The following is a 21657-nucleotide window of genomic DNA, read 5'->3' on the forward strand; positions in this document are numbered from 1 at the left end:
GGGTCGGGAGCTCTGCTCCCAGGACTGCCCCGCATCCCCGAGTCAGACCACACAGGACAGCACTTGTCTGACCTGCGCGCAGGAAGAAGTCATGGGCTCCTGGGACTCTGTTTGAAGATTTTATTTATTTATTTGACAGACAGACAGAGATCACAAGTAGGCAGAGAGGCAGGCAGAGAGAGAGGAGGAAGCAGGCTCCCCCTGAGCAGAGAGCCTGATGTGGGGCTCGATCCCAGGACCCTGAGATCATGACCCGAGCCGAAGGTAGAGGCTTAACCCGCTGAGCCACCCAGGCGCCCCCTGGGACTCTGTTTGAAAAGCGACGTCGTCTACATGCGAGTCTGTGCCCTTGTCGCCTCTGCAGCTTGGCTGTGCTCAGGGGCACTGGTGACCTCAGCAGGGCACGTGCGGCCCGAGGGGCAGCAGGCGCACAGCCACGCCCGCAGGGGAGGAGCAGCGACACAGCGAGGAGACAGGGTGTGCGGCCGCCGCACGCCACGTTGGTGCCGGCCTGTGAGAAAGACGGGGGAGCCACTTGCTGAGGAGACGTGGCAGGGGAGCCGTGAAGGCGGAGTGGACGCTGGGGTGCAGAGGGCGGGCCTCGGACAGGCAGGGGCAGCGGGAGAGCTGAACAGAGCTCCTTGCAAGTCTGAGTCTGTTGTGAAAGGTGCGCCCGTCTCCTCGCGAGGCCGGGGGCCCTCAGATGCCCAGCGGTTTGTTACAGGCGCAGGTCTACAAGGCTTCTTCCAAGGAGGTTGTTTTCTTTTCGGCGTTTCTCTTTACAAATGCAAGGAAGGAGGCCCTGACATGCCGTGGACCGTTCCACACGGTGCCAGGAGGAGAGCCTGACGTGAGTTCCATATCCGTTCCTAACGAAGACGGCCTGTCGCGAGGACCTGGAGGGCTGTGTCCTCCCTGACCCCACCTGCCCCGAAGGGCCTCATCGGCCATACAGATGGGCTGCTGGTGGCCAAGTGCCCGAGGCACTGAGTGAGCGTCGCTTCCGAACGGGGGAGGGCAGGGAGAAGGCCCGTGTCCCGCGGCCCTCAGGCAGGGCCCGAGTCCACTTCCCGGATTCCTGCCTGGGCGTCCTGGTTGGCCCGTGGCAGCTTCTCTCCCTATGAGCTCCCGTGCTCCCGTGGGCTCGACGGAGAATAAACTCCAGACGGAGAGCTGATTTCTGTGAGCTGACCGCTGTAGCCACTGAGGGGCCAAGATCAGCATGTGGCCCTTGGACGGGCACTTGTTCGCCGCCCTCGGGTGCAGAGCTGTCGAGGCTGCCCTGCACGCTGCCTGCGGCCTGCGATCCGCAGCCCCTTTCTGCATCTCCCAGTGGGGCTCTCGTGGGCCCGGCGCAGGCTCTCCAGGGGGCCGCCAGAGCCAGGCTGCACTGCTCCTCGGGCCGGGCCGCTGGAGGCGCAGTCCCTGTCGGCTGCAGGGGTTCCTGCACCACTGTTGGCACACTGGGGTCCCATCAAGGAGCAGGGTGGGCCTCGTGGAGTGGTGGGCTGTGTGCGCTGCGCCTGCTGCGGTGTGGGCGCGGCTCCCTGGCCCGGCGGCCCAGCGGCTTCAGCACCCCTAGGCGGTGTTGGGCCTGTGTCGCCTACCGTGCTGGCTCGCTCTCAGCAGCTCCAGGGAAGCGGCTTCTCAAGACCGGAGATGGCCGGCAGAAGCAACACGGGGACCGCCAGGCCCTTCCTCACGTGCTGGCAAGGTGCACTCCGGAGTCTGCACCACGTGGGCTGCCCCTGCCGGTTCCTGCCCCCCACCCAGGACAGCGCGCCGTGCCTGCCTGTCCCCTAGGCCCGCACAGCCGTGATCCCTGGGGGAGCAGGGAGTCACCGCCTGTTCTCAGCTGCTTTCTGGTGGCATTTGGCGAGGCTTGAGAGACGGCCTTCCTCCCTCCTTCTTCACCCGCCGCAGCCACCACTCAGCTGTGCCAGAGTGAGGACGACATAGAGAAATGCTTTGTTTTGTGCAAAGAGGAAAGGAAAAAACCCCTTACTGCTGCTGTGCTGTGTTCATAGCCCCGGAAGGTTGCTGTGGCTCGGGGTCTGTGGGGGGGGGTGCCCTCCATCTGCCCCTCCCACTTTCCCATGCTGCTCTCTGTTCTAGGGGCTGCCTGGAAGGGGGGGCACCGTGGGGGGCACATCCTGGGGGTGCTGCTGCTCTTGGGTGGGGTACCGCTTTTGGGTCGGTGGGAACTGTTGCCAGGTCGGTACGGGGAGGAGGAAGGTGAGGTCCTCCGGGGCGTGTAAGGATTGTCACTTAGTCCCCGGAGGAAGGAAGCCGGAGCGTTTTCTTGAGCACATATTACTAGTTTGGCTCGTAGTGTGGGACACGAGGACCCAGACAAGACCGTTCTGACACGTTAGCTCTTGTCTTCCAGTGTCATACATGTTTTAAGTCACACAAGACATTCCTGTTTTATGTCGTGAAAATTCATGGAAGTGTGCCCACATGCCTGCCTTGGAAGAGGTCTCGTGACTCCTCTGCATTTCTGAGCGTCGGAGGGCCCTTTTCCTTTGTGTTCCCTGTTCTTGTGTTTTCCATGGCGTGTGTCTGCTGGCCATAAGCCCTCTCATTTGTCTGAAATGTCTTTTTTCATCTTCATTCCTAAAGGGTATATTGCTGGGTGTGGAACTCAAGTTCCACATTGATTGATTTATACTTTAAAGACAACTGTATTGTTTTCTCCGTTTCTTTCCTGTTTTGTCGCTGTTCTTTTCCTGTTCCTTCCTGCTCTGATGGAGACAGTCTGTGAATCTTCTCCGGCCCCTTTGTGTCTGTTTTTTGCGGCTCACACAACACACGGGAGTGCCAGGGCTCTGTGCCCTGTGTGCCGGCGGGCCATCTGGGTCACTTGTGGCAGAACTCATCCGTTGTTTCCCCAAGTTACGCTCTCCTGCTCTTCTTTCTCCCACACCGTCCGGCGCACCAGGCTCGGCAAGGCAGACCTGCGTCGACGGCCTTCACGTCGGTCCTGCCTCCTCCCCTTGCCTGTCCGTTTCCGTGTGGGGTTTGTGCCCCACAGTCCACGGCACGGGCTCTCTCTTCCGCTGGCTCTTACTTGTTATTAAACCTGTCCATTGAATTCCTGGTTCGTGTGTGTGTGTGTGTGTGTGTGTGTGTGTTGAAGTAGGCTCCACACCCACATGGGGCTTGAGCTCACGACCCCGAGATCAAGCCTGAGCTGAGCTGAGAGTTGGACGCTCAACGGACTGAGCCACCGTGTGCCCTCTAATTCTCGTGATTCTGTTTCAGAATCTGTTTACTTTTTAATAGTTTCTGTATTACTGTTAAAGTTTTTAATCATTTCCTTTACCTTTTTGAACAAAACGAGCATTTAAGATCTGTCTAATAATGCTTATGTGATTGTGGTTGTGTAGGACACTGTGTGTGAAGACTTGGAGAAGGACTTGGAGGCTCAGGACTGTTCGCTCCCCCAGAGAGTCTTTCCGTGGGCTTCTGGCTGGAGGCAGGGGCTGTGAATGGACTGGGGCGCGTCCATCCCTGTCAGGGCATGAGCGGTTCTGTGCTGGCTGGAGCCAGTGGGCCTGTGTCTAGGTTTGTGTAGGATGTGGTCCTTCGGATTCAAAGCCTGTGTGAGGGTTTCCTGGCTTCTGTCAGGTACTCTGTCCCAGGGGCCTGTAAGGGCTCCTGCGCACCCTGGCCATCTTCCTGGGTTTTCCCGTGCGTGCCTTCTCTGGAGTCACCCCAGCTGCTTGGTGGAAGTGGCTCATCTCGGAGCTGTGGCCGCCGTCTTGGCCTGGGGCTCTCTGTTTCCTTGGCAGCTTCCAAGCTGTGTGATGGAAGCACACAGTGACCTTTGGTCCAGCTTTTTAAAAATGTTGTCTTGGCTGGTGGGTTGATCTGAATGACCTAGTCTATAACTTTTTTTTGGCTTTTTATTTTGAAATGATTGTTGACTCACAATCAAGGGGTTATAGAGCCATGTGTTTTTTGTTTGTTTGTTTCTAAAAGATTTTATTTTTAAATAATCTTTACACCCAACATAGGGCTAGAACTCACAGCCCTGAGATCGAGAGTCACACACTTCCCATTGAGCCAGCCAGGCACTCCCCCCCCCCCCACTTTTTTTTAACTTGATAGAATACATTTAAAGTTCACGTGCAGGACAAATCTCCAAGAAAAATATTTTTAAAAAATATTGAGGGGTTGGGGGCACCCAGATGGCTCAGTCAGTAAAGAGTCTGCCTTTGGCTTGGGTCATGATCTGAGCGTCTTGGGATCGAGCCCTATGGGGTGGGGGGTTCCCTGCTCAGGAGGGGTGCTGGAGCGAGCCTGTTTCTCCCTCTGTCCTTCCCCTGCTCCTGCTTTCTCTCTCTCTCGCGCTCAGATAAATAAAATCTTTAAAAAAATAAATAAAATCTCGAGGACTTGGATTTTCCAGTCCTTGAAACATTCTAAAACCATTCAGAGCAGAGTGGCATTTTCTTCGGAGCAGGCAAACAGGCTGGTAGAGCAGAAGACAGGGTCAGAAGCGGGTGCCGATGTGATGACACGCATGAGATTTGATATGTGACAACACAGAGTACTTCCTGTGCTGGTGTGGAAGGTGGTTTACGGAGGAGCGATGGCATCACGAAGGGTTAGGGAAAATCACAACCCCGCCTCCTACAGATCCAGAGCTAAATTTCTGATGAAAACCCCCAATACAAAAAATACAATTTAAAAAGCTTCAAAGAAAAAAAAAATAAAAAGCTTCAAAGAAATTTTAGGAGACATTTAGGATAGCGTTGGTCGCTAAAAATCTTAATGTGGAAAATTTCAAATCTTCACAAAAGCGCAGAAAAAGCTCGTGGAGCCGGCGTCAGCTGTGCGGACCGACGGCACCTCTTGAGCTCCTGCTCCGACAGCTCCCGCTGGGGAGGGCTGCAGTGCCGTTTGCTCTGTTCTTGGTTTCTGGCGCACGGCCTCCCAGCAGAACGGGAAGGAGCCGCGGAAAGTAGTGTGTCCACACACGTACCAAAAACTGAGTGTGTAAGCCAGCAGGTGCAACACGGAGTGAGAGGAAACCCTTGTGCTGCGGTGAAGGGAAGGGTGACTGTTTATGGGGTGTGCAGAGCCCTAAAAACGGCCAGAGCAGATGCAGGGAGATTGCACGTGAGCGCAGAACTGGAGAGCCTGTGCCCCGGCGGCTAGTGCGGACCAGTGTCCAGCCTCCCCCGGCAAGCAGAGCTTGGCGGCTCTGGCCCCAGCTCCGGCCCTGGGGCGTGCCCGCCCCAGGCTCTCCAGTGTGCCCGCTGTTCTGGGCATCACTGCTGAGGCTCGACCTGCAGAGCTGTGTGAGGGCACACAGGCTGCCAGCGTCTGCAGGCGCGTGTGGCCGCTGCCGGTGCAGTGACCGAGAGCAGAGTGGGGGACACTCGCCCGTCAGGGGCCTTCCTGGACTAGTTGTTCTGCACCCATGGCATGAGGTTGCCAGGTGTCGGTTCTGTTGTTGGAAGAGCAGGGTGGTGGCCGGAGGGTCTCCCAGTTGCTAGGCGGGACCTCATTCCTGGGCCTGGGTACTGGGAGTCAGAAGCTGCGTGGAGGGGGACCAGTTCATCTCTGGTCGGCAGCACCCCGGGTGCACGCGGGCTGCGCGGTGGCGCTTTCACTCCGTGCTGGCTGGTAGCACTTCAGGGCATGGCTGTCTGGCTCGTGGGTCCCTGCGTGGTGGCCGCAAGCGCCCCAGCACATTGTGAACTTCAGGGAGAGCTGTTGTCAGCACAGGGTCTGGAGGCACTTGCCCTGCTCGTCTTGCTGTCCAGCTGAGGCCTGATGGAGGGACAAAAAGGTGGGGGTGTAGAGAGACCCTGGAAAGAGGGTGTCCGTGGGGAAGCAGCATTGTTCTTTCCTGCTTCTGTAGAAGCACGAGGGTGGGTGTGGCCGTGCCAGGTGCCCAGGGGTCGTCACCAAAATGCCAGTGGCGTTTTTTTTCTCTGATGTTTTTCTGTAGTGTTGCAGTTTTTTCAGCAAATACAAATTATTTATGCCATCAAGAAAAAACCGTACTGTATCCAGTTCAGTGTGACGGATGTGGTGGGTACAGGGCCTCCCTCTTGTGAGTGGGTGATCGGGGAGAGGGCTCTGGAGTGGCTGTGTTGGAGGCATGGAGCGCGCTGGGACTCAGGGCAGCTTGCCCGAGCGGTGGGGCCGTCCGGGTCGGCAGGCAGTGCGGCAGGAGAGGGCAGCCTGCAGGAGGGCCGCCAGTGGGCGCTCAGAGCTTGTGGGTTCCACCATGCACTTTGGTGGGTTTCTGTGCCGTGGGTGGTGTTTTTAACCTCCTGACTATATTGGACCAACTTCTGCCCATGGGTGTGGTAATCCTTTCTTTAGTTAAAAAACTGACACATCATTCACAGAGGACAGGAATTTGCCCAGAATTTTAACACCATAGCTTGTCCAGGAACCGTCCTGTCAAGGGTAACAGCCTTGCTTTCTCTGGGGAGAGTGTGCGGCTCAGTGCTCCTGACCTGCCCTCGTTTTGCCCCTGAGCAGACTCCTGGGCGCTCATCTGTCCTGACCTGGGCGGACTGTGCCAGGATGGCTTCTGCCGCCTTTGGAGACCCCCTTTCCTCCTGTGCTAGCAGCTTCTCTGTGGTCCTCATCTCAGGCAGGTGCCACAGCTCAGGGTCACTAGCAGGTGGTGCTGGTCCCATGAGCACATGCACGTCTGAATCAGGACTCGTCCCTGGGGACTCGTGTTGGGGTCACATCTGCAGCCACGAGCTCTGTGGCTGCATGTGGCCCTGGGGCTGCCTCTGCCTGGGCCGGATCTGGAGCAGGTTCTCTGAGGCCAAGGAGGGGCCGGGGCTGCTGCCAGACTGGCCGGACAGCAGCACGGACGCATCCGATGTAGGGGGAGGGGTCTGGTGCCAGCAGCCCGGCTCCCAGCAAAGGCAGGGCAGGTGCTGCCATGGGCGTTTCTGGAGACTTGACACTGCATTTGTCCTTTTTCTTCCTAGTGTGCGTTTTAATAGAAAACTTGTCCCTTTCCAAGATGCCTTTTAGAGGTGACACCGTAATTGGTAAGCGCTTTTCTTCTTCATTGTAGACGCACATTGTGGCATTTCCTCCCAGAACTTCTTCAAATTAGAAAGTGAAAATGAACTGGCTGGGACAGACAGCCCGTTGTAAATAAAGAGCCCCCCCCGCCCCGCCCCCCCGCCACGCCCCTCCTCAGAATGAGTCTTTCCCGTGTGTCCCGAGAGGTCGGGCTCCTTCCTCAGAGCTCCGGCGGCCGCTGACCTCTGTGCCGGCCAGTGTTGGCCACCCCTCGCCCGACAGACGCATGGTGTAGGCCTGCAGGACTTGGGGTGCAGCTGGGATGGTTGAGGACCCACTCCTGTGGGGCAGTGGCCGAAGCCCACCACCTTGTACGGCCATGGCCACAGGGAGGCAGGACGCTGTCCCCCGGCACACTTTATTCTGTGTTTTTGTGGCCCGAGGAGTTCTGGGACCAGGAGACCCCCCCCAAAAAAAAACAACCCAAAGAATTGGAAAAATTGTGCATTCTTTGGTCATGTGGGATCTAACTGAGTTAAATACTGAGGGTGTACTGGTGGGGCCGGGCGCTGTCTGAGGGAGAGGGGCTTCTGCCAGTGCCCCCGGGAGCTTGCAGCGTCAGAGGAGCAAAGCTCTCCTGGAAACACCAGCGGCCAAGAGCGGGCTTTCTCCCCCCACGTGGAGGGCTTGGCGTGGTGTGCCCGGGGCAGCGTTTGCCTTCGCCCGTGCCCACACGCGTCCTGGAGCTTACCCACTGGACGAGGCCGACGATCCGGGTTTGGGTTCATCCCTGTGTTCTCCGCGGGGAAGCCAATGTCTCTTGTTCCCTCGACAGACGGGTGGCAGTGGCTGATAAATGACACGCTGAAGAGTCTCCATCTGATTTCAAGTCATTCTAGACAACAGATCAAGGTACGGCTGCGAGGTTTCTGTGTGGAACGGACACTCGGGGCACCTGGTGGCTCCGTGGGTTGAGTGTCCCGCCCTTGGTTTCAGCTTGGGTTGTGATCTCAGGTCGCAGGCTCAAGCCCTGTGTTGGGCTCCGCACTCAGTACAGGGTCTGCTCCAGACTGTCCCTCGCCCCCTCTCCCTCGCCCCTTCCCCTGCTCATGCACGTGCTCACGCGCGCTCTCTGAAGTGCACAGATAGAAAAAATCTAAAGAGAAGCAACAGCCATTTTTTTCTTCGTGTTTGTTTCAAAGAATGTGTGTGTTGTGAGTCCGTTTTATACAGGAACGTGATCCCTGATCAATGCCGTAATTCTGCTGGGAAATCGGATGGTGTTATCTGTGTAATTTATAATCAGGAAATTGATGCAGCCAGTGATGACCAGAATATTATTTCGGTTTTATATGACAGTTTCTGGTTTAATTAGAGTCAGCTTCTGAACATCTCTCCTGTGTGTCCCTAGTGACTCTTTACTTGGGTGGGGGGTTCTGTGTCCTGCTGCGTGGCAGAAGGTGGGGTCGTAGACTGCCGTGACCCTTGGGTGCCGGTGGGAACTGCGGTCCAGGGTCCTTGCCTGAGAGCGTGGGCTGTCGTGAGCGAGGACAGAGTGTGTGCGTCCGGTGGCCGATGGGCTGTTGTCCTGTCCTGGGATGGGTGATTTTGGCCTGGCGGAGCCGTGACGGCGGTCCTCACGCAGAGGTGGACGGGCTTTGGTATTGAGGGTGGAGAAATGGGAGTCCGTGTTGATTTCCCAAATGATTAATTACCCAGCCTCCTGCGTACGCTGTTTTTCTTGTTTTAAAGGAACCTAATCATTCTGTAGAGCCCAAGTACAGCTCCACTGACGGAATCGGAGCGCTTCGTTGTGAGGCCTCCAGGCTCCCTGGCAGGAACGGTCCCCAAACTGACTCCAGCGGCAGGGGTTGTGGTAGTCCGCGCAGGTGACACCTCATTGTGACGCTGCGTTGTGTGCCCTGTCCCTGAGCCAGTGGCCCTCCCTCCCTGTGCAGTCTCTGACCCCTCTCTCCAGGGCTGGGCTCAGCAGCCTGCTCTGGGGAAGCAGGGGAAGGAACGTGGGAATCCAGCATAGCCCCTGCTGTCTGTCTGACCCTGAGAGACCTACCTTGAGCGCTGGTCCTCCTTGGCAGTGGATGTGTTCTGGGGAGGTGGGGGGGGGTCCTGGGGGCCCACGTCAGCTCCCACTCTCCTCCCCCTGACCCCGGCCCTGCACCTGCCCTCTAAATGAGGCCTGTATGCTACTTCTGTGTGTACGACACACACTTTGCCCTTCACGGATTCTGCTGGGAAAGAAAAAAAATGCCCCATTTTATTACCAACTGTTTTATAGAGATATAAAGAAGATGTTTACATTGAAGGGAAGAAATCACATTTTCCACGTAGATTATTAGTTGCAGGGAATATTGAAGTCGTTACTGTATCTGACGGTGGTCAGACATGCTGGAAAGGAGGATGTGAGTCCGTTTCTGTTTGTTTCGAACTTAACCACTGGCCTGACAGCAGAACGGCCCCACGGCTGGGGCGCCCGGGAGGCTGCCCAGCACATTCACGTCCCGCTTTGTTTCAGGAAGCGGCTGTCTTGGCCCTGGCTGCTCTCTGCAACGAATACTATGCCCTGGAGACCGGGGAGGCGGACCCCGCCAGACAGGGTGAGTGGGCCGCGGGGGCCTCCGGCAGGACGCGGGCGCACGGAGTCTGGGTTTTAGAGCGCTGCCTCCTGCTGCAGGTGGACAGGGTGTGGGAGGCAGGGGCCCGAGATGGGCGCCGGGCCGAGGGGGGGTGGGGGACACAGGCCTGCTGCTCTCGGATGCCAGGTTTGTGTAGCTGCTGGAGGCGTCCGTCCCTCTCCCACTCCAGACTGGTGCTCATCGCCCCGCACGGGCGAGAACAGGCGCGATGCCCGCCACGCAGAGCCTGTGCTGCTGTCAGTGGCGCTTGCCTGAGTGACGTTTCAAGTCTGCTTTCCCCGTTCGCCGCTTTGGGGGTTCCCGCTGTACATGGATGGAGCACCTGCCTTATCTGGCCTCCGAGGGAGCTTCCTGTTTCCTGTTTGTTTGTCCCCGTGTTTCCCTTGGTGTTTGTTCCTTGGCTCCCTCCTCTTCCTTCTGGTCCTCGATTCCGGGGTCCCATCAGCTCAGAGGGTCTGCCTCTGTGTCCGGGCACGTCCTGCTTCCCTGTCTCCGATGGCATCGGTGACTTCTTTAGGGCAGATGTGGTTTTCGGGTTCTCATAGGGGCAGAGCCACAGTTTCCTGGAGCGGGTCCTTGGCGTGTGCGTGCACTTTGACCTTTCTGGTTCACAGAAGCCTCGCTGCCCAGCGTCGCCTCAGTTAGGTTTTCCGGAACCGTCTTGTGGTGGTTTGTCCGACCTGTGGTGGGTCTTTGCCGAGAAGCTTCGTGTCCGCCCACCTGGGGGTCCCGCGATGGTCTTGTGCCCGACAGTCACTTCAGAAGCATAGGGAACACTTGGAACTCATTTTCAATGGAAAAAATCGTGTGTGCAGTAGTCTAGATCTACTTTCTGTGATTTTTTTCAAAAATAAGAAAATATTCAGTGATGTGATCTTCTGACAGACTTTCCAAATTTATGACATTTTCCCTTGGCCATAGGCAGTGTTCCACAAAGAGGTAGTGACATCATTTTGTATTTAGTCTGTTTATGAAAATTGGGACGGTGAGGTCACACTTCACTTTCTGCCTCAGAAGAGAAGGTGGCATCACCGTGCCCGCTGGAAGAGCAAGTGGTGTGTCCCCTCCAGGGCGCGGAGACCCCAGCCGGCAGAGGTGGCCGCGCCGGGGCGTGCACGGGCGCTCCTTCGCTGTCCTGACGTAGGCCCTTGAGGCTTCTGTGCACGTGACCCCCCGGTTGTGCGGTGTTGACGCCCAAGTGGTGAGGACGGGAGCCGGTCACGGTGGGCAGACGGGTTGGGGCGCAGCCTCCTGGCCCCTCCCGGCCCCTCCCGAGCAGCGCTGGTCTGGGACAGCCCGGTAGCCCCGGCCCTTCCCACCCTGACTGCCCGTGAGTCGGCCCTGCGCCCTCTGTTCCAGTCCCTGTTTCACCCCGACGGTGGCCTTCCCGTCTCGGGGAGTGTGTCTGTCCACGCGCAGTGTGCTCTCCGCCCGCCTGGTCGCACGTCCCGGGGCGGGGGGGCAGCACATCCCCCGCGCGTGGTGCTGGGGACGCGGACGCGAGCAGGCATCCTGCACCCTCCAGCGTTCATTCTCCTAAGAGTGAGGTCGCGTGTTCAGGTTGTCTGAAAACTTCAAGACCCTGTAGTAAACACTGTGAATCCATTTTGGTCGGAGCCCCTTGCAAGGTGCACCTGCTTCGGACGCCGGCGTGCTTCCCCGTTTCTCTCACCGCTGTTCACGCGGGTCTGAGGTGGCACAAGGAGTGCGCGTCGTGCGGGAAGGAGGCAGCGGCCCTTCTGTCGTGTCCTTTCAGAGGAGCTGATCCGGCAGTACCTCGCGGACCTGCGGAGCCCAGAGGAGATGGCTCGCTGCGGCTTCTCGCTGGCCCTGGGCGCCCTCCCGCACTTCCTCCTGAGAGGCCGGCTGCAGCAGGTGACGCACCCGCACCCCGGGGAAGCGGCCTGTCGGGTCTGCGCGTTGCATGGGAGCCGGTGGGGGAGGCCTCGGGAGGGGTCCGACCACGAATCCACGCCTGTTTGGGCGTGCGGCCGTGAGGAAGGAAACGGGGTGCTCCTGAGGGCGCCTGGTGGACAGGAGGGACTTGGAGGGACTGAGTGCTAGTGTGACAGAGGGAAGGTGTCACTGCATCTGTGGAAACACACTCCCACCTTCGTGCAGCCGTGCTGTGTCCCCTTCCTCCTGCCTGGGACATTCTGGGGTCAGAGGCACTGGACGCACGGCCTAGAACTCAGCTCTGCGGCTTATCCGTTTGGAACATGGGAGCGACTCTCAGGACCGAATGGCCCTGGGAGGAGTAGCGGATCGAGACACCAGGGGTCGGCTGGTGATGGGTCATAATTCCCAGCTCGGCGCCACGGGACAGAAAGGGGGCAGCTGGCACTGGGGATGCCCCGCGGGGATGACCTAGGGGCAGCAGCCACGTCCTCCCACCTGCGGCAGAGCGTGGGGCCCACCAGGCGCGTGTTCTGTTGACGACGTGTTACCGCCTTTCAGGTGCTGGCGGGCCTGGGAGCCGTGACGGCCATTTGCCCTGAGGACGTGAGCTTTGCCGAGTCCAGGCGGGATGCTTTGAAGGCGATCTCAAGGTGGGTGTCCGGGCTTTTCCCCCAGCCCTTCCTCTCCCAGGGGCCAGCGACCAAGCACTGAGGGTGGTCCCTGTCGGTGTGGGCCAGAGCCCCGTCTCACCTGAGGAATCGACTCCGAAGCAAGTGTAACTTTTTATTTTCTCGTGTCTTCTCTTTTCAGAGGGTTGTCAAAGAATATATCCAACTCAGAGGCTCACTGACCCTTTCTTCATTGTCACTATAGTGAATGTCAGACCTCTGTGCTTTAGGGGCAGCAGCCCGCCTCGAGAACTAGGGTGTGAACCTTCGCTCGTCTGGAAGTGCCGTGTGGAGTGGCCCGGGGTATAGGCCACACACAGCACGCGCGCCAGGACACACTTTCCTTTCTCTGTCACCATCCATGCCCCCTTCTGCTCTGTGGGGAAACCACCGCTTTCTGCCAGTATGGCGGGTGGGAAGGGCCAGCACAGGTGGCCTCTTGCGCACGTTTTGAGCTGCAGACACTAGGAAATGTGATTTTGGGGGAAAGCCTCATTCGGCGTGTGTCCGTGTGGAAGGAACTCTGGAATCAGTCTCTGAGGTCGTTGGCCTGTCCCGGCGTGTCCCGTCTGGCCAAGATGACGGGAAAGATGGGGTTCACAGACACTTGCCGTATTTCATGCATTTTTCATAATTTCAGGGTTTGCCAGACGGTTGGCGTGAGAACAGGAGGAGCCCCAGACGAGGTTGTGTGTGAAGAGAACGTCTCCCAGATTTACCGCACGCTGCTGGGCTGTCTGCACGACTACACCACCGACAGCCGTGGGGACGTGGGCGCGTGGTAAGGTGGCAGGCGGTCTCTCGCTCTTGGTCCTTGAGCTGTGCTCTCCGCCCTGAGCCTGTGTTCTCAGGACAGCAGAGCATCCTTGGGCCTGGCTCCTGGTTGCGTTCCGCTCTTCTCTGAAAAATACTAAATTCTAAAACACAGAAACTTGTCATTCCCTCGTCCCAGCCCCCGTGGCTGGCTTTCTAGTTCTCCTGAGAGAGTTCAACCAAACCAAGGCCCTGATGTAGCCATTCAGGGCGAGAAGGGAGTCAGGCCACTTTGGAGGAGGAGGAAACGGGTACTTCTCTGGGGATTCACTGCACAGTCCTCTGTGGCCCCTTCCGATGGAATCCAGGTGCCCAGATCTCAGTCTTGGGAGAAACTTGACTTGACTGTTCTTGCCAGGACGCCCTAGACAAGTTGTTGCAGCCCGAGCCAGGACGAGGCTGTGCCCGCGGTGTGAGGTTTGCTAGCGTGTCGTTTCTTCGTTCTTACGTCGGCCGCTGTCGTCTTTCCGAGATCTCAGTGTGCGTAGCAGACCTAGTTACCTTTTGTTGGAGGAGCTGAGAGCTTCTCTTACGCCGTCTGTCTCTTGTTCTGAACACGCTGTGATGGGCGTGCCGAGAGGCCGCGTGGGGTAAAATGTCACTGACCCCGCGCAGACTCGTTCTTTTATTACTTACATGGGAAACAGAAGCTGAGCCTTAGGTGACGCCTCGAAAGAAGAAAAGAAGAAATGCACGCGTTCTTCCACATGTGGCAAGGTTTTGGCCACGTTTCTTTAAATCTCCTCTGCCCACCGCATGCTGGACTCCCTGTCTCCCCACACCCCCAGTGGGACCCACCCCCGCCCACCAGCCCTGGGGTTCTACTCTCTTTTCTTTTTTTCCAGTTATTTTTCTCTCCAGTTGTGTACATTCTAGTTCATGTTCACGCTCACTGGCTCTTCCCTGTGTTACCTCTGTGTGGCCGTCAGCGTCTCCTGAGAAAGCTCGGATTTCATCAGTTCCCGTCTGGGACTTTCCCCCACGTTCTGTGTCTGCCGGCCTTCCCGGCTTTCCCTCCGTCAGGACGATCCCTCCCCTCACTGGCTTGCTTTCCTTCCCTTCTGCTCGGTCCCACGTGGTGCTGGGGACGCAGCTGCGTGGGGCCCTGCTGGCCTTGGCGTGTCCTTGTGGACGCAGCAGGGTTCCTCGGTGGGAGTGTGGGGGGCCCTGGAGGGGCGCCCCTGAGTCCTTGGAAAGTCTTCCCTGACAGCTGCCTGTAGTGCTACGACAGCATGGCCCCTGCGCTTCCCTGTCGCCGTGAGACGTAGGCTCGGGCTGTACTCGTCATGGTCTGTGTCTGTCACTGATGACGGTGGGGCCTGGCTCAGTCGTGAGCCCCGGACAGCGCATCGTCTTCCTGGTTCTTTGTGGAGCATGTGGTTTTGAGGCAGATCCTGCTCCGGGAGGTCTGCTGTAGGGATGGGTTCCTCACTCCTCCGGAGGGTGCCGATGGCTTCTAGTGGCCAGTGGCCATCACCTTGCCTGACGTAGGTGGCCGTCCACCCACGGTGGGTCACCCTCCTGCGTGGGCATGGCGTCCCCCTGTGCTCTCGGGGGCCCTGGTCCCAACTCCTTCCAGTCCAAGCCCAAAGGACAGTGGTTTTTCCTGGGTCCCTCAGCAGCACAGACACCGAGCCCCGCGAGGAGGAAGCTCGGGCAGGGCCGTGCCTGGGGTGTTGGTGACGGTGTCCCTCCCAAAGGCCCATGTGTGTGGTGTGCGTGTGGCAGCCCAGCGACGGCCAGTCCTCGTGCAGAGGTTCTCGCTCTCTGTAGGAAGACTCCGGTTACTTACTTTGCCGCTGTGCTCCGTCAGCGTGTCCCTCACAGCTGTTAGAGACTCTGTGTTTGTTCCGGGATCTGTGGCAGTCCCATCTGCTTCTTCCTCTCCTACTATTTTAACCCTTGGCTCTTTTTTGTTTGCTTATAAACCATTGCTGTAGCTCTTACTAGATACACTCCGAATCGCAGAGTCCGTGGGGTGTGCACGTCCTTGCGGGGAGCACGAAGGTCCGGCCCGCAGTGTGGGTGCAGGCATCGGGTGGCCTGTGGGGTCGGGCCGTGTGTCCCCTGTGCCCTCAGCCCTGCCCGAGGGCCTCCCAGCAGCCATGCTCGGCATCTGGCATCCTGGCCCATTTCTCCCCCGTCAGGAGCTGCTGAGGCCCCGAGGGTGTGTGTGTGGCCTTGGGTTGTCCTGTGAGGGTTGTGCCCACCGACACCGAGCCACAAGGTCCTCCCCTCGCCCGCACCCTGCCCAGCCCTGGTGCCCATAGACGGGTAGGCAAATGTGTGAGGTCTTGGGCAGCCTCTGGTTGGCGGCCATGCCCTGGCCCATGTCTGTCTAGTGCCTCCAGTACCCCCACACCTGTGCTCAGTGCTTCACCCGCTGAGCTCCTGTGGGCCGGGGCCTGCGTCTGTCTGTTGGTGGGAGGGCCGATGCCTGGCCTGTGGTCCCTGCTGTCTGGCTCTGTCCCCAGTCTAAGTGGTGCTTTTACCCTGGGTCAGCCAGTCACGCTGCAGGCCCAGGTTTTCATGCTGTGGAAGCTTCGTGTTCTTTGGTGTGAGCGAGTGTGGAGTGAGTCTGGGGGAGGAGAGAGCGACGTCCTGGTGTGTAAGGACGGTGGCGGTGGCAGACGTGAGCTGCCTGGCGCGCGTCTGCCCCTCAGTTTCTCTGCCAGGACATAGCTTTGTAGACTGGGTCATGCTGCCTTTGGAGGTGTTGTGGGGTTGTGAGTGCGGTTCGTGTGCACTTGGGACCTGGCGTCTGCCTATGGGTGTCAGACGTGTGTCCTCGCTAATAGAGGAGAAAGGGCTCTCGCTCACGGCGCGCACCGCGTTCGGTGGGCGTTTCCTCCCCAGGGGACGGTCAGTCTCGAACTTGTCCTGGCTGAGGGTGTCTGAGCCCCCAGGGTGTGGCCGGCGGGTCCCGCGGTCACATGGCACCTGGGGCTCTCATTGCCTCCTTGTCCCTGCAGGGTCCGCGAGGCCGCCATGACCGGTCTGATGGACCTGACGCTCCTGCTGGGGCGGGAGCAGCCAGAGCTGATCGAGGCCAGTGTGTGAGTGCCTCCCGTGGGGGTCTGGCGGCCGGCCCGGGGTCTGTGTCCAGTCTGCTGTTGCTGCCGGGGCTCCCTGCCGGTCCTCCTGCCTTCAGCTCCTCCCTGTGCCCACTCCCCCCCACCCCCTGCATCGCTCCCCCCCACGACCTGGGGCTCAGGCCTCTGCGGTGTCCGGTCCCCCATGGCAACGTCCCGTCCCCCTGCCCGCTGGGGTGGCTGCTCTGTCGCGGGGCCGTTCCGGCTGGTGCCCTGGGTTCCGGCGGGCTGACGGCTCCGCTCCTGTGTGCAGCTGTGAGCAGGTCATGTGCCGCGTGGCCCAGCAGGCGAGCGAGAAGATCGACCGCGTCCGCGCACACGCCGCACGCGTGTTCATGACGCTGCTACACTCGGACGGGCCCCCCGTCCCTCACGTGCCCCACCGAGGGGAGCTAGAAAAGCTCTTCCCAAGGTATGGGAGGCTGGGATCCCCGACCCCCAGCGGGCGTGGACCCCTCCCCAGCTTGTTGGCTCACTCTCTGCAGATCCGACGTGGCCTCCGTGAACTGGAACGCACCATCACAGGCCTTCCCTCGCATCACGCGGCTCCTGGGGCTGCCGGCCTACCGCTACCATGTCCTGCTGGGGCTCGCCGTGTCTGTGGGTGGCTTGACCGAGTCCACGGTGAGTGAGGAGGCCTCTTGGGTGGCCCGCGGTGGTTGGGGGGGCGCCGCGCCCAGGCGGGGCAGTGTGGGAGGTCCGAGCGGGCGCAGGCACTGTCGGGCGGCGGCCAGAGAGGCACACGCGGGGAGGGCGGCTGCCTCCTTGCTGTGCTGGTGTTTCTCTGCTTTGGGGGTCAAAGTGGCATTAAGGGTCTCCCCTTCCCCTGGCCTTGGGTATCCAGGACAGGACCCCAAGGACAGTGTTCCCTTTCCTGAGAGTGGGCCGGCATCCCCAGGGGAAGCTGAGCAGCAGGATTTCGCGTTTGGAAGACCCGAGGTGACGGGACTAGCCGGAACGTTGCGGCGCGCTTCCGTGTGGACAGCGGCCGCCGCGCGGGGCGGAGTGCGGAACCAGCTTCTCTGCGCGCGTGGGCTCCGCGGCGCGTGCGGACGGCACCGGCCGGCTGCTGCTACCCCCGCTGTCTCATCTTTTCCCTCCTTGTGCCGTCACTGCTGGCTGAGTTGGGTCTGTTGTGGGTTTTCCGTTTTCTCGTGTCCTTCCTGCTGGCGCGGCGGCCAGTCCTTCCTCCTCCCTGCTCTTAGCGGGCCCAGAAGCAGTGTGGCGTGCGCCTAGCTTTGGAGCTGTTGGTGGGGGGGAGCCCTGCTCCCCTGCATGGTCCCACGTGGACGCATTTCCACTGACCTGCCTGTGCTCTTGGGCGCGGATGTCGCCGGAGCAGGAGCCGGTGTCTGGGGCCGCTGCTCCTGGTGTGGCCGCGGGGAGCCCCTCAGCCCTCGCTTGGCAGAGTGCAGCTTCCCTCTGAGGCCCCAGCCTGTGACCTGCTGGGACTCGTCGTCTGCATTTGTCAGTGCGTTTGTGGTTCCCGTCCCTTCTGGAAACTTCTCTGCCCCCTCACTCTCGTTGAGGACCTCCTCCTCCCGCATACCCTTTATGAGATCCCCGTGTTTCCTCCTGTGCTCTGTCCTCCCTGGTTTTCCGACTTCTTTCCCGGGCCCTGCTCTGTCTTGCAGCTGGTACTGTCGGCTCTTTATCCCCGGCCCCTGCTGCGCTGTTTTTTATCCCCAAATGTTTACTTTGTTTAGAAATCTCTCTCCTGCTTTTTCATTGTAGGCTCATCTGGGGTTTTTGTGTGTGTGTGTTTCTTTTGCTTTTAAGAGTGTGCGTGAGTGGGGGTGAGGGGCAGAGGGAGGCAGAGTCTTAAGCAGACTCCCCCCGAGCACAGAGCCTGTCGACCTCATGACCCTGAGGTCGTGACCTCAGTCGAAAGCAAGAGGCCGACGCTCGGCGGACTGCTCACCCAGACACATCTTGGTCATCACGGTTTTTCCTAAGAGTTAGCCGAGGGCCTCTCCTGCGTGCCCTGTCTTGGACATCTGGTTGCTGTGCTGTCGGGTGGGAGCGGGTCTCCGTGGGCTCGCTTCCTCTCCTTGACTCCTTCCTGGTCACTCCCGTCCTGGGAGTGCGGCGCGGAGGCAGGCGACTCTGGTCTGGGGGCTCTGCCTTCGCCCCTGGCAGGCGGCTGTGGGCAGCAGTGCAGGGGTGTGGGAGAGGGTTCTGTGGTGCCAGCTCCTGCTGCTGGGTTCCTGCTGCCCACACCGCCAGCTCTGCCCAAGCCCGTGTGGTCACTGCCTGGGTCACTGGGTCAGTTCCTTCTGCTCATTCGTTGGGGTCTGTGGGCCCAGCAACGCCTTGGGGGCTACAGCTTGAGTTTGGACTGGAAGGTGTCAGAGCATCTGGTCCCCTGGCCTGCTTCTCCAGGGGACGGTCCACTGAGGGTCATTGTAGGGCTCGGTCTGTGCTGGTGTCCCAGGAGAAGCATTTCTGGGCCAGTGCTCATTCCACGTCTCTGTGCTTGTGCCCCCTCTGGCGGGACGTTGCCCACCCTCATGCTGGGTCGCTCTGTCTCCTCCGCTCCGTGGCGGATGTTGGGGTGGAAACATCCAGGTGGACTCTGGGGCAGGTGGCGAGGGGGCGGCTCTCTTTCCACTGTTCCCAGAGTGTCTCTGTGTGCAGGTCCGGTACTCGACGCAGAGCCTCTTTGAGTACATGAAGGGGATTCAGAATGACCCACAGGCCCTGGAGGGCTTCGGGAGGACCCTCCTGCAGGTCTTTGAGGACAACCTTCTGAATGACAGGTGAGGGCTCTTGTCATGGTTTTCAGACCTCCACATTCTCCCTCATACCCACCAGCATTTTCAAGGGGGAGGAGAGGTAGGTCCAGGCGAGGACCTGACTGCAGCCGGGCGAGGCCATGCCCGCGGCCCACGGCCATGTCACCAGTGGGGAGCTGCTGCCAGCCTGCGCCGTGGGCCGGCCAGAGCAGGACTTTGCTACACGTTGGGTGTCAAGATGATTGAGGCTGTGAGCCTGGCAGGATAAAAGTAGCTCTTCCCGAGGTGACAGCTCTCTGCTCTGTGCAGGGACTTGTCTGCTCTGTGGTCTGGATCTCTGCAGGCCAGAACTGCAATGTTGCAGCACGAAATAGGACTTGTTTTCTGACCATCTTTGCTGCATTGTTCTTGCAAACTGCTTTTCCGTGAAGATGGCACGGAGACCCCATGGGTCCTGACCTTGGAATTGGGGGTGCTTCCCGAAGTCCTCTGGGAGGCTTGTTCCTGGACTGAGTTCGCAGCTGTCCCGGGTATCTGGGCCCTGGTCACAGCAGTGTGAGTGCAGGCCCTCGTCGTCCCGTCCTGTCCTGGGAAGCAGACGAGAGAGCTCAGCGGGTTACCTTTTCTCTTTCCCTGGGTAGCGCTGAGCGTGGGCGAAGGGTGCTGTTCCGTAGAGGCGCACTGTCAGCGTCCCTGAAGCTGCCTCCACAGTCCGCACCCTGAACACACCCGTGAGCCCTCCCGGCCCCCAGCCCAAGGCAGCCGCTCCCACTGATCTGCTGTCCCTGGGCTCAGTGGGCATTTTCTATGAGCATATTTCAGCGGAATCTGCCGTGTGTCTGGCTTCCATTCGTGGCTGGACCACACGTGGTTCCTCTGTTGATGGTCGCTGGGGTTGTTTGTGGCCGGAGTTAGAGAGCTGTGGGGGACGTTGGCAGACGTGTTTGTGTGGACGTGTCCCCACTCTGCTGCTGGGCCCGTGCTGAGTCGCAGGCTGACTGGGTAGCATGGTGACTGCAAGTTCGACTTCCAGAAAACTGCCGCGCTCTTTCCTGAAGTGGCCACACTGTCTGTACCCCGCTGCGGCGTCTTGATGGTCCGGACTCCAGGTCTGTGCGTTGATGGCTGAGGCGTGTCCTTGTGGCTTCGGGGCCTCCCTCCTGCCCCGCACGGATCTCCTCCCCGATGAGGGTCTGTTCAGACCTTCTATTTCTTGGTTAGGTGGTCGTGGTTTCGCCTGCGCTGAGTTCTGAGATTTCTTGCATGAGCTGCGCAAACCCTTTGTCAGACGGTGGGCTGCAGGCACCCTCTTCCGGCGGTGACCTGTCCCTCACGCCCTTGGTGGACTCGGAGCGGGTGCCTGCATGTCTGGGTTCCACCTCCTCCCCTTGGCTTTTACGGGTGTGTCGGTTGGGTCAAACGAAGAGTCTTGGTCTGACTCAGGGTCACAAAGGTTTTCTCCTTACGGTTTCTAGATCTCTAGTATTAGGTTTTGTATTTAGGCCTAAGGTCCGTTTTGGGTTATTTTGTGTGTGTGACACGAATGGCAGATCCGTGTCTGTGTCGTTTCTGCGTGGGGCTGTCCAGCGCACGGAAAGCAGTCCCTTCCACGACCTTGTCAGTCCCCGTTTTCATCAGTTGTGCATACGGGAGCTCGTTTCCGGGCTTTTCTGCTCCTTGGTCTGTGCTGTTGTGCTTCCTGGAGCTTTGTGAGTGCAGCTGAACGGCGCCAGCTTGTTCACTCGTCCCCTTAGTTGTTTGGCTTTTCTTGACCCTTTGTGCTTCCCTGGGAACTGTACAGTAGGATTGTCATTTTCTACACACCGTCTTGTCCAGATTGGGGTTGGGGTGCTGCTGACTCTGGGGAGAGTCTGCCTCTTAGTGGTTCTGGGGGATGGGGGCACCCGGGGCCTCAGCGTTTGCCTTCTGCCCTCAGGGTGTCTGTGCCGCTGCTGAAGACGCTGGACCAGATGCTGGCCAACGGGTGCTTCGAGCTCTTCACCGCGCAGCAGGAGTAAGTGTGCGCCGCAGGGGCCCCCTCTGCCCGGTGGGCCTTGCAGCTCGCCTTGTAGAGACAGAGTGATGAGGGGCAGAGGGGAGACTCTAGAAGGTGATCTCCAGCACCTTCAGGGCTGGTCCATGCCAGCAAGAGGCTCGGCTGTGCCCCCCCCCGCCCCGTGAAGCTGGGGCTGTGCCTCCAGCCGGGCTCCTACTGTCGCACCTGCCACTCAGCTGGGCAAAGACCCAAGCAGGTGAGGTATCCCCCTCCCCACACGCCTCCAAAGGGGGCCTGGCAGTCAGAGCATCATGGGCAGTGGCCCAGGGTGGGGAGGGGCAGTGCAGAGCGTTTCGACTCTCATGGGAGGACCGAGCGGGGCTGTGGGTGTTGGCCGGGCGTGGGCACAGAGGGTGGGTGTGTGGAGGGACACTTGGCAGCCCCATGGCGGCTCCTGGCCAGTGAGCTCTGGCGTCCGGGCTCATGCGGCTGGTTTATCTTGTTAGGGGCCTGATGACTTTCCCTGGATCCCAGACCTTGAGGGCTTCGCCTCTGGGCCGGACATCTTACACCCTGAGGGGGGCTGGAGCCTCCTTCCGGGCGCGTTTCAGGGACTTGGAAGAGCTGTGCCAGCTGGGCCCAGACTGGCGTTTTCCCGTGTTAATCGTCTCCCACTCCGGAGTCTTTCTGTGGGCCTGGGGCCTTTCCTCCGTGTCTGGGTGGCGCTCCCCGTTGCCACTCTGCATGTGCCACTCTGTGGCCCTGCCACACCGGGGTCGCTCCGTG

At 59.6% G+C, this 21657-nt stretch overlaps 2 protein-coding genes across 3 annotated transcripts in view; one reads left to right on the top strand and one right to left on the bottom strand.

Moving 5' to 3' along the window:
- Positions 1-21657, top strand: part of TBCD (tubulin folding cofactor D) — a 156375-nt gene that overhangs the window by 126533 nt on the left and 8185 nt on the right. For both annotated transcript variants that reach the window (XM_032319683.1, XM_032319684.1), the window contains exons 24-34: positions 6975-7037; positions 7850-7926; positions 9548-9629; positions 11425-11543; positions 12126-12217; positions 12876-13016; positions 16021-16104; positions 16394-16552; positions 16626-16764; positions 18778-18899; positions 20812-20889. In XM_032319683.1, coding sequence (XP_032175574.1) covers positions 6975-7037; positions 7850-7926; positions 9548-9629; positions 11425-11543; positions 12126-12217; positions 12876-13016; positions 16021-16104; positions 16394-16552; positions 16626-16764; positions 18778-18899; positions 20812-20889 — 1156 coding nt within the window. The remainder of the gene's footprint in view (positions 1-6974; positions 7038-7849; positions 7927-9547; positions 9630-11424; positions 11544-12125; positions 12218-12875; positions 13017-16020; positions 16105-16393; positions 16553-16625; positions 16765-18777; positions 18900-20811; positions 20890-21657) is intronic.
- The window catches only part of B3GNTL1 (UDP-GlcNAc:betaGal beta-1,3-N-acetylglucosaminyltransferase like 1), a 110912-nt gene that overhangs the window by 3630 nt on the left and 85625 nt on the right, over positions 1-21657 (bottom strand). The window lies entirely within an intron of this gene.

This window comes from Mustela erminea, chromosome 18 (assembly GCF_009829155.1).
Source record: "Mustela erminea isolate mMusErm1 chromosome 18, mMusErm1.Pri, whole genome shotgun sequence".
NCBI lineage: Eukaryota > Metazoa > Chordata > Mammalia > Carnivora > Mustelidae > Mustela > Mustela erminea.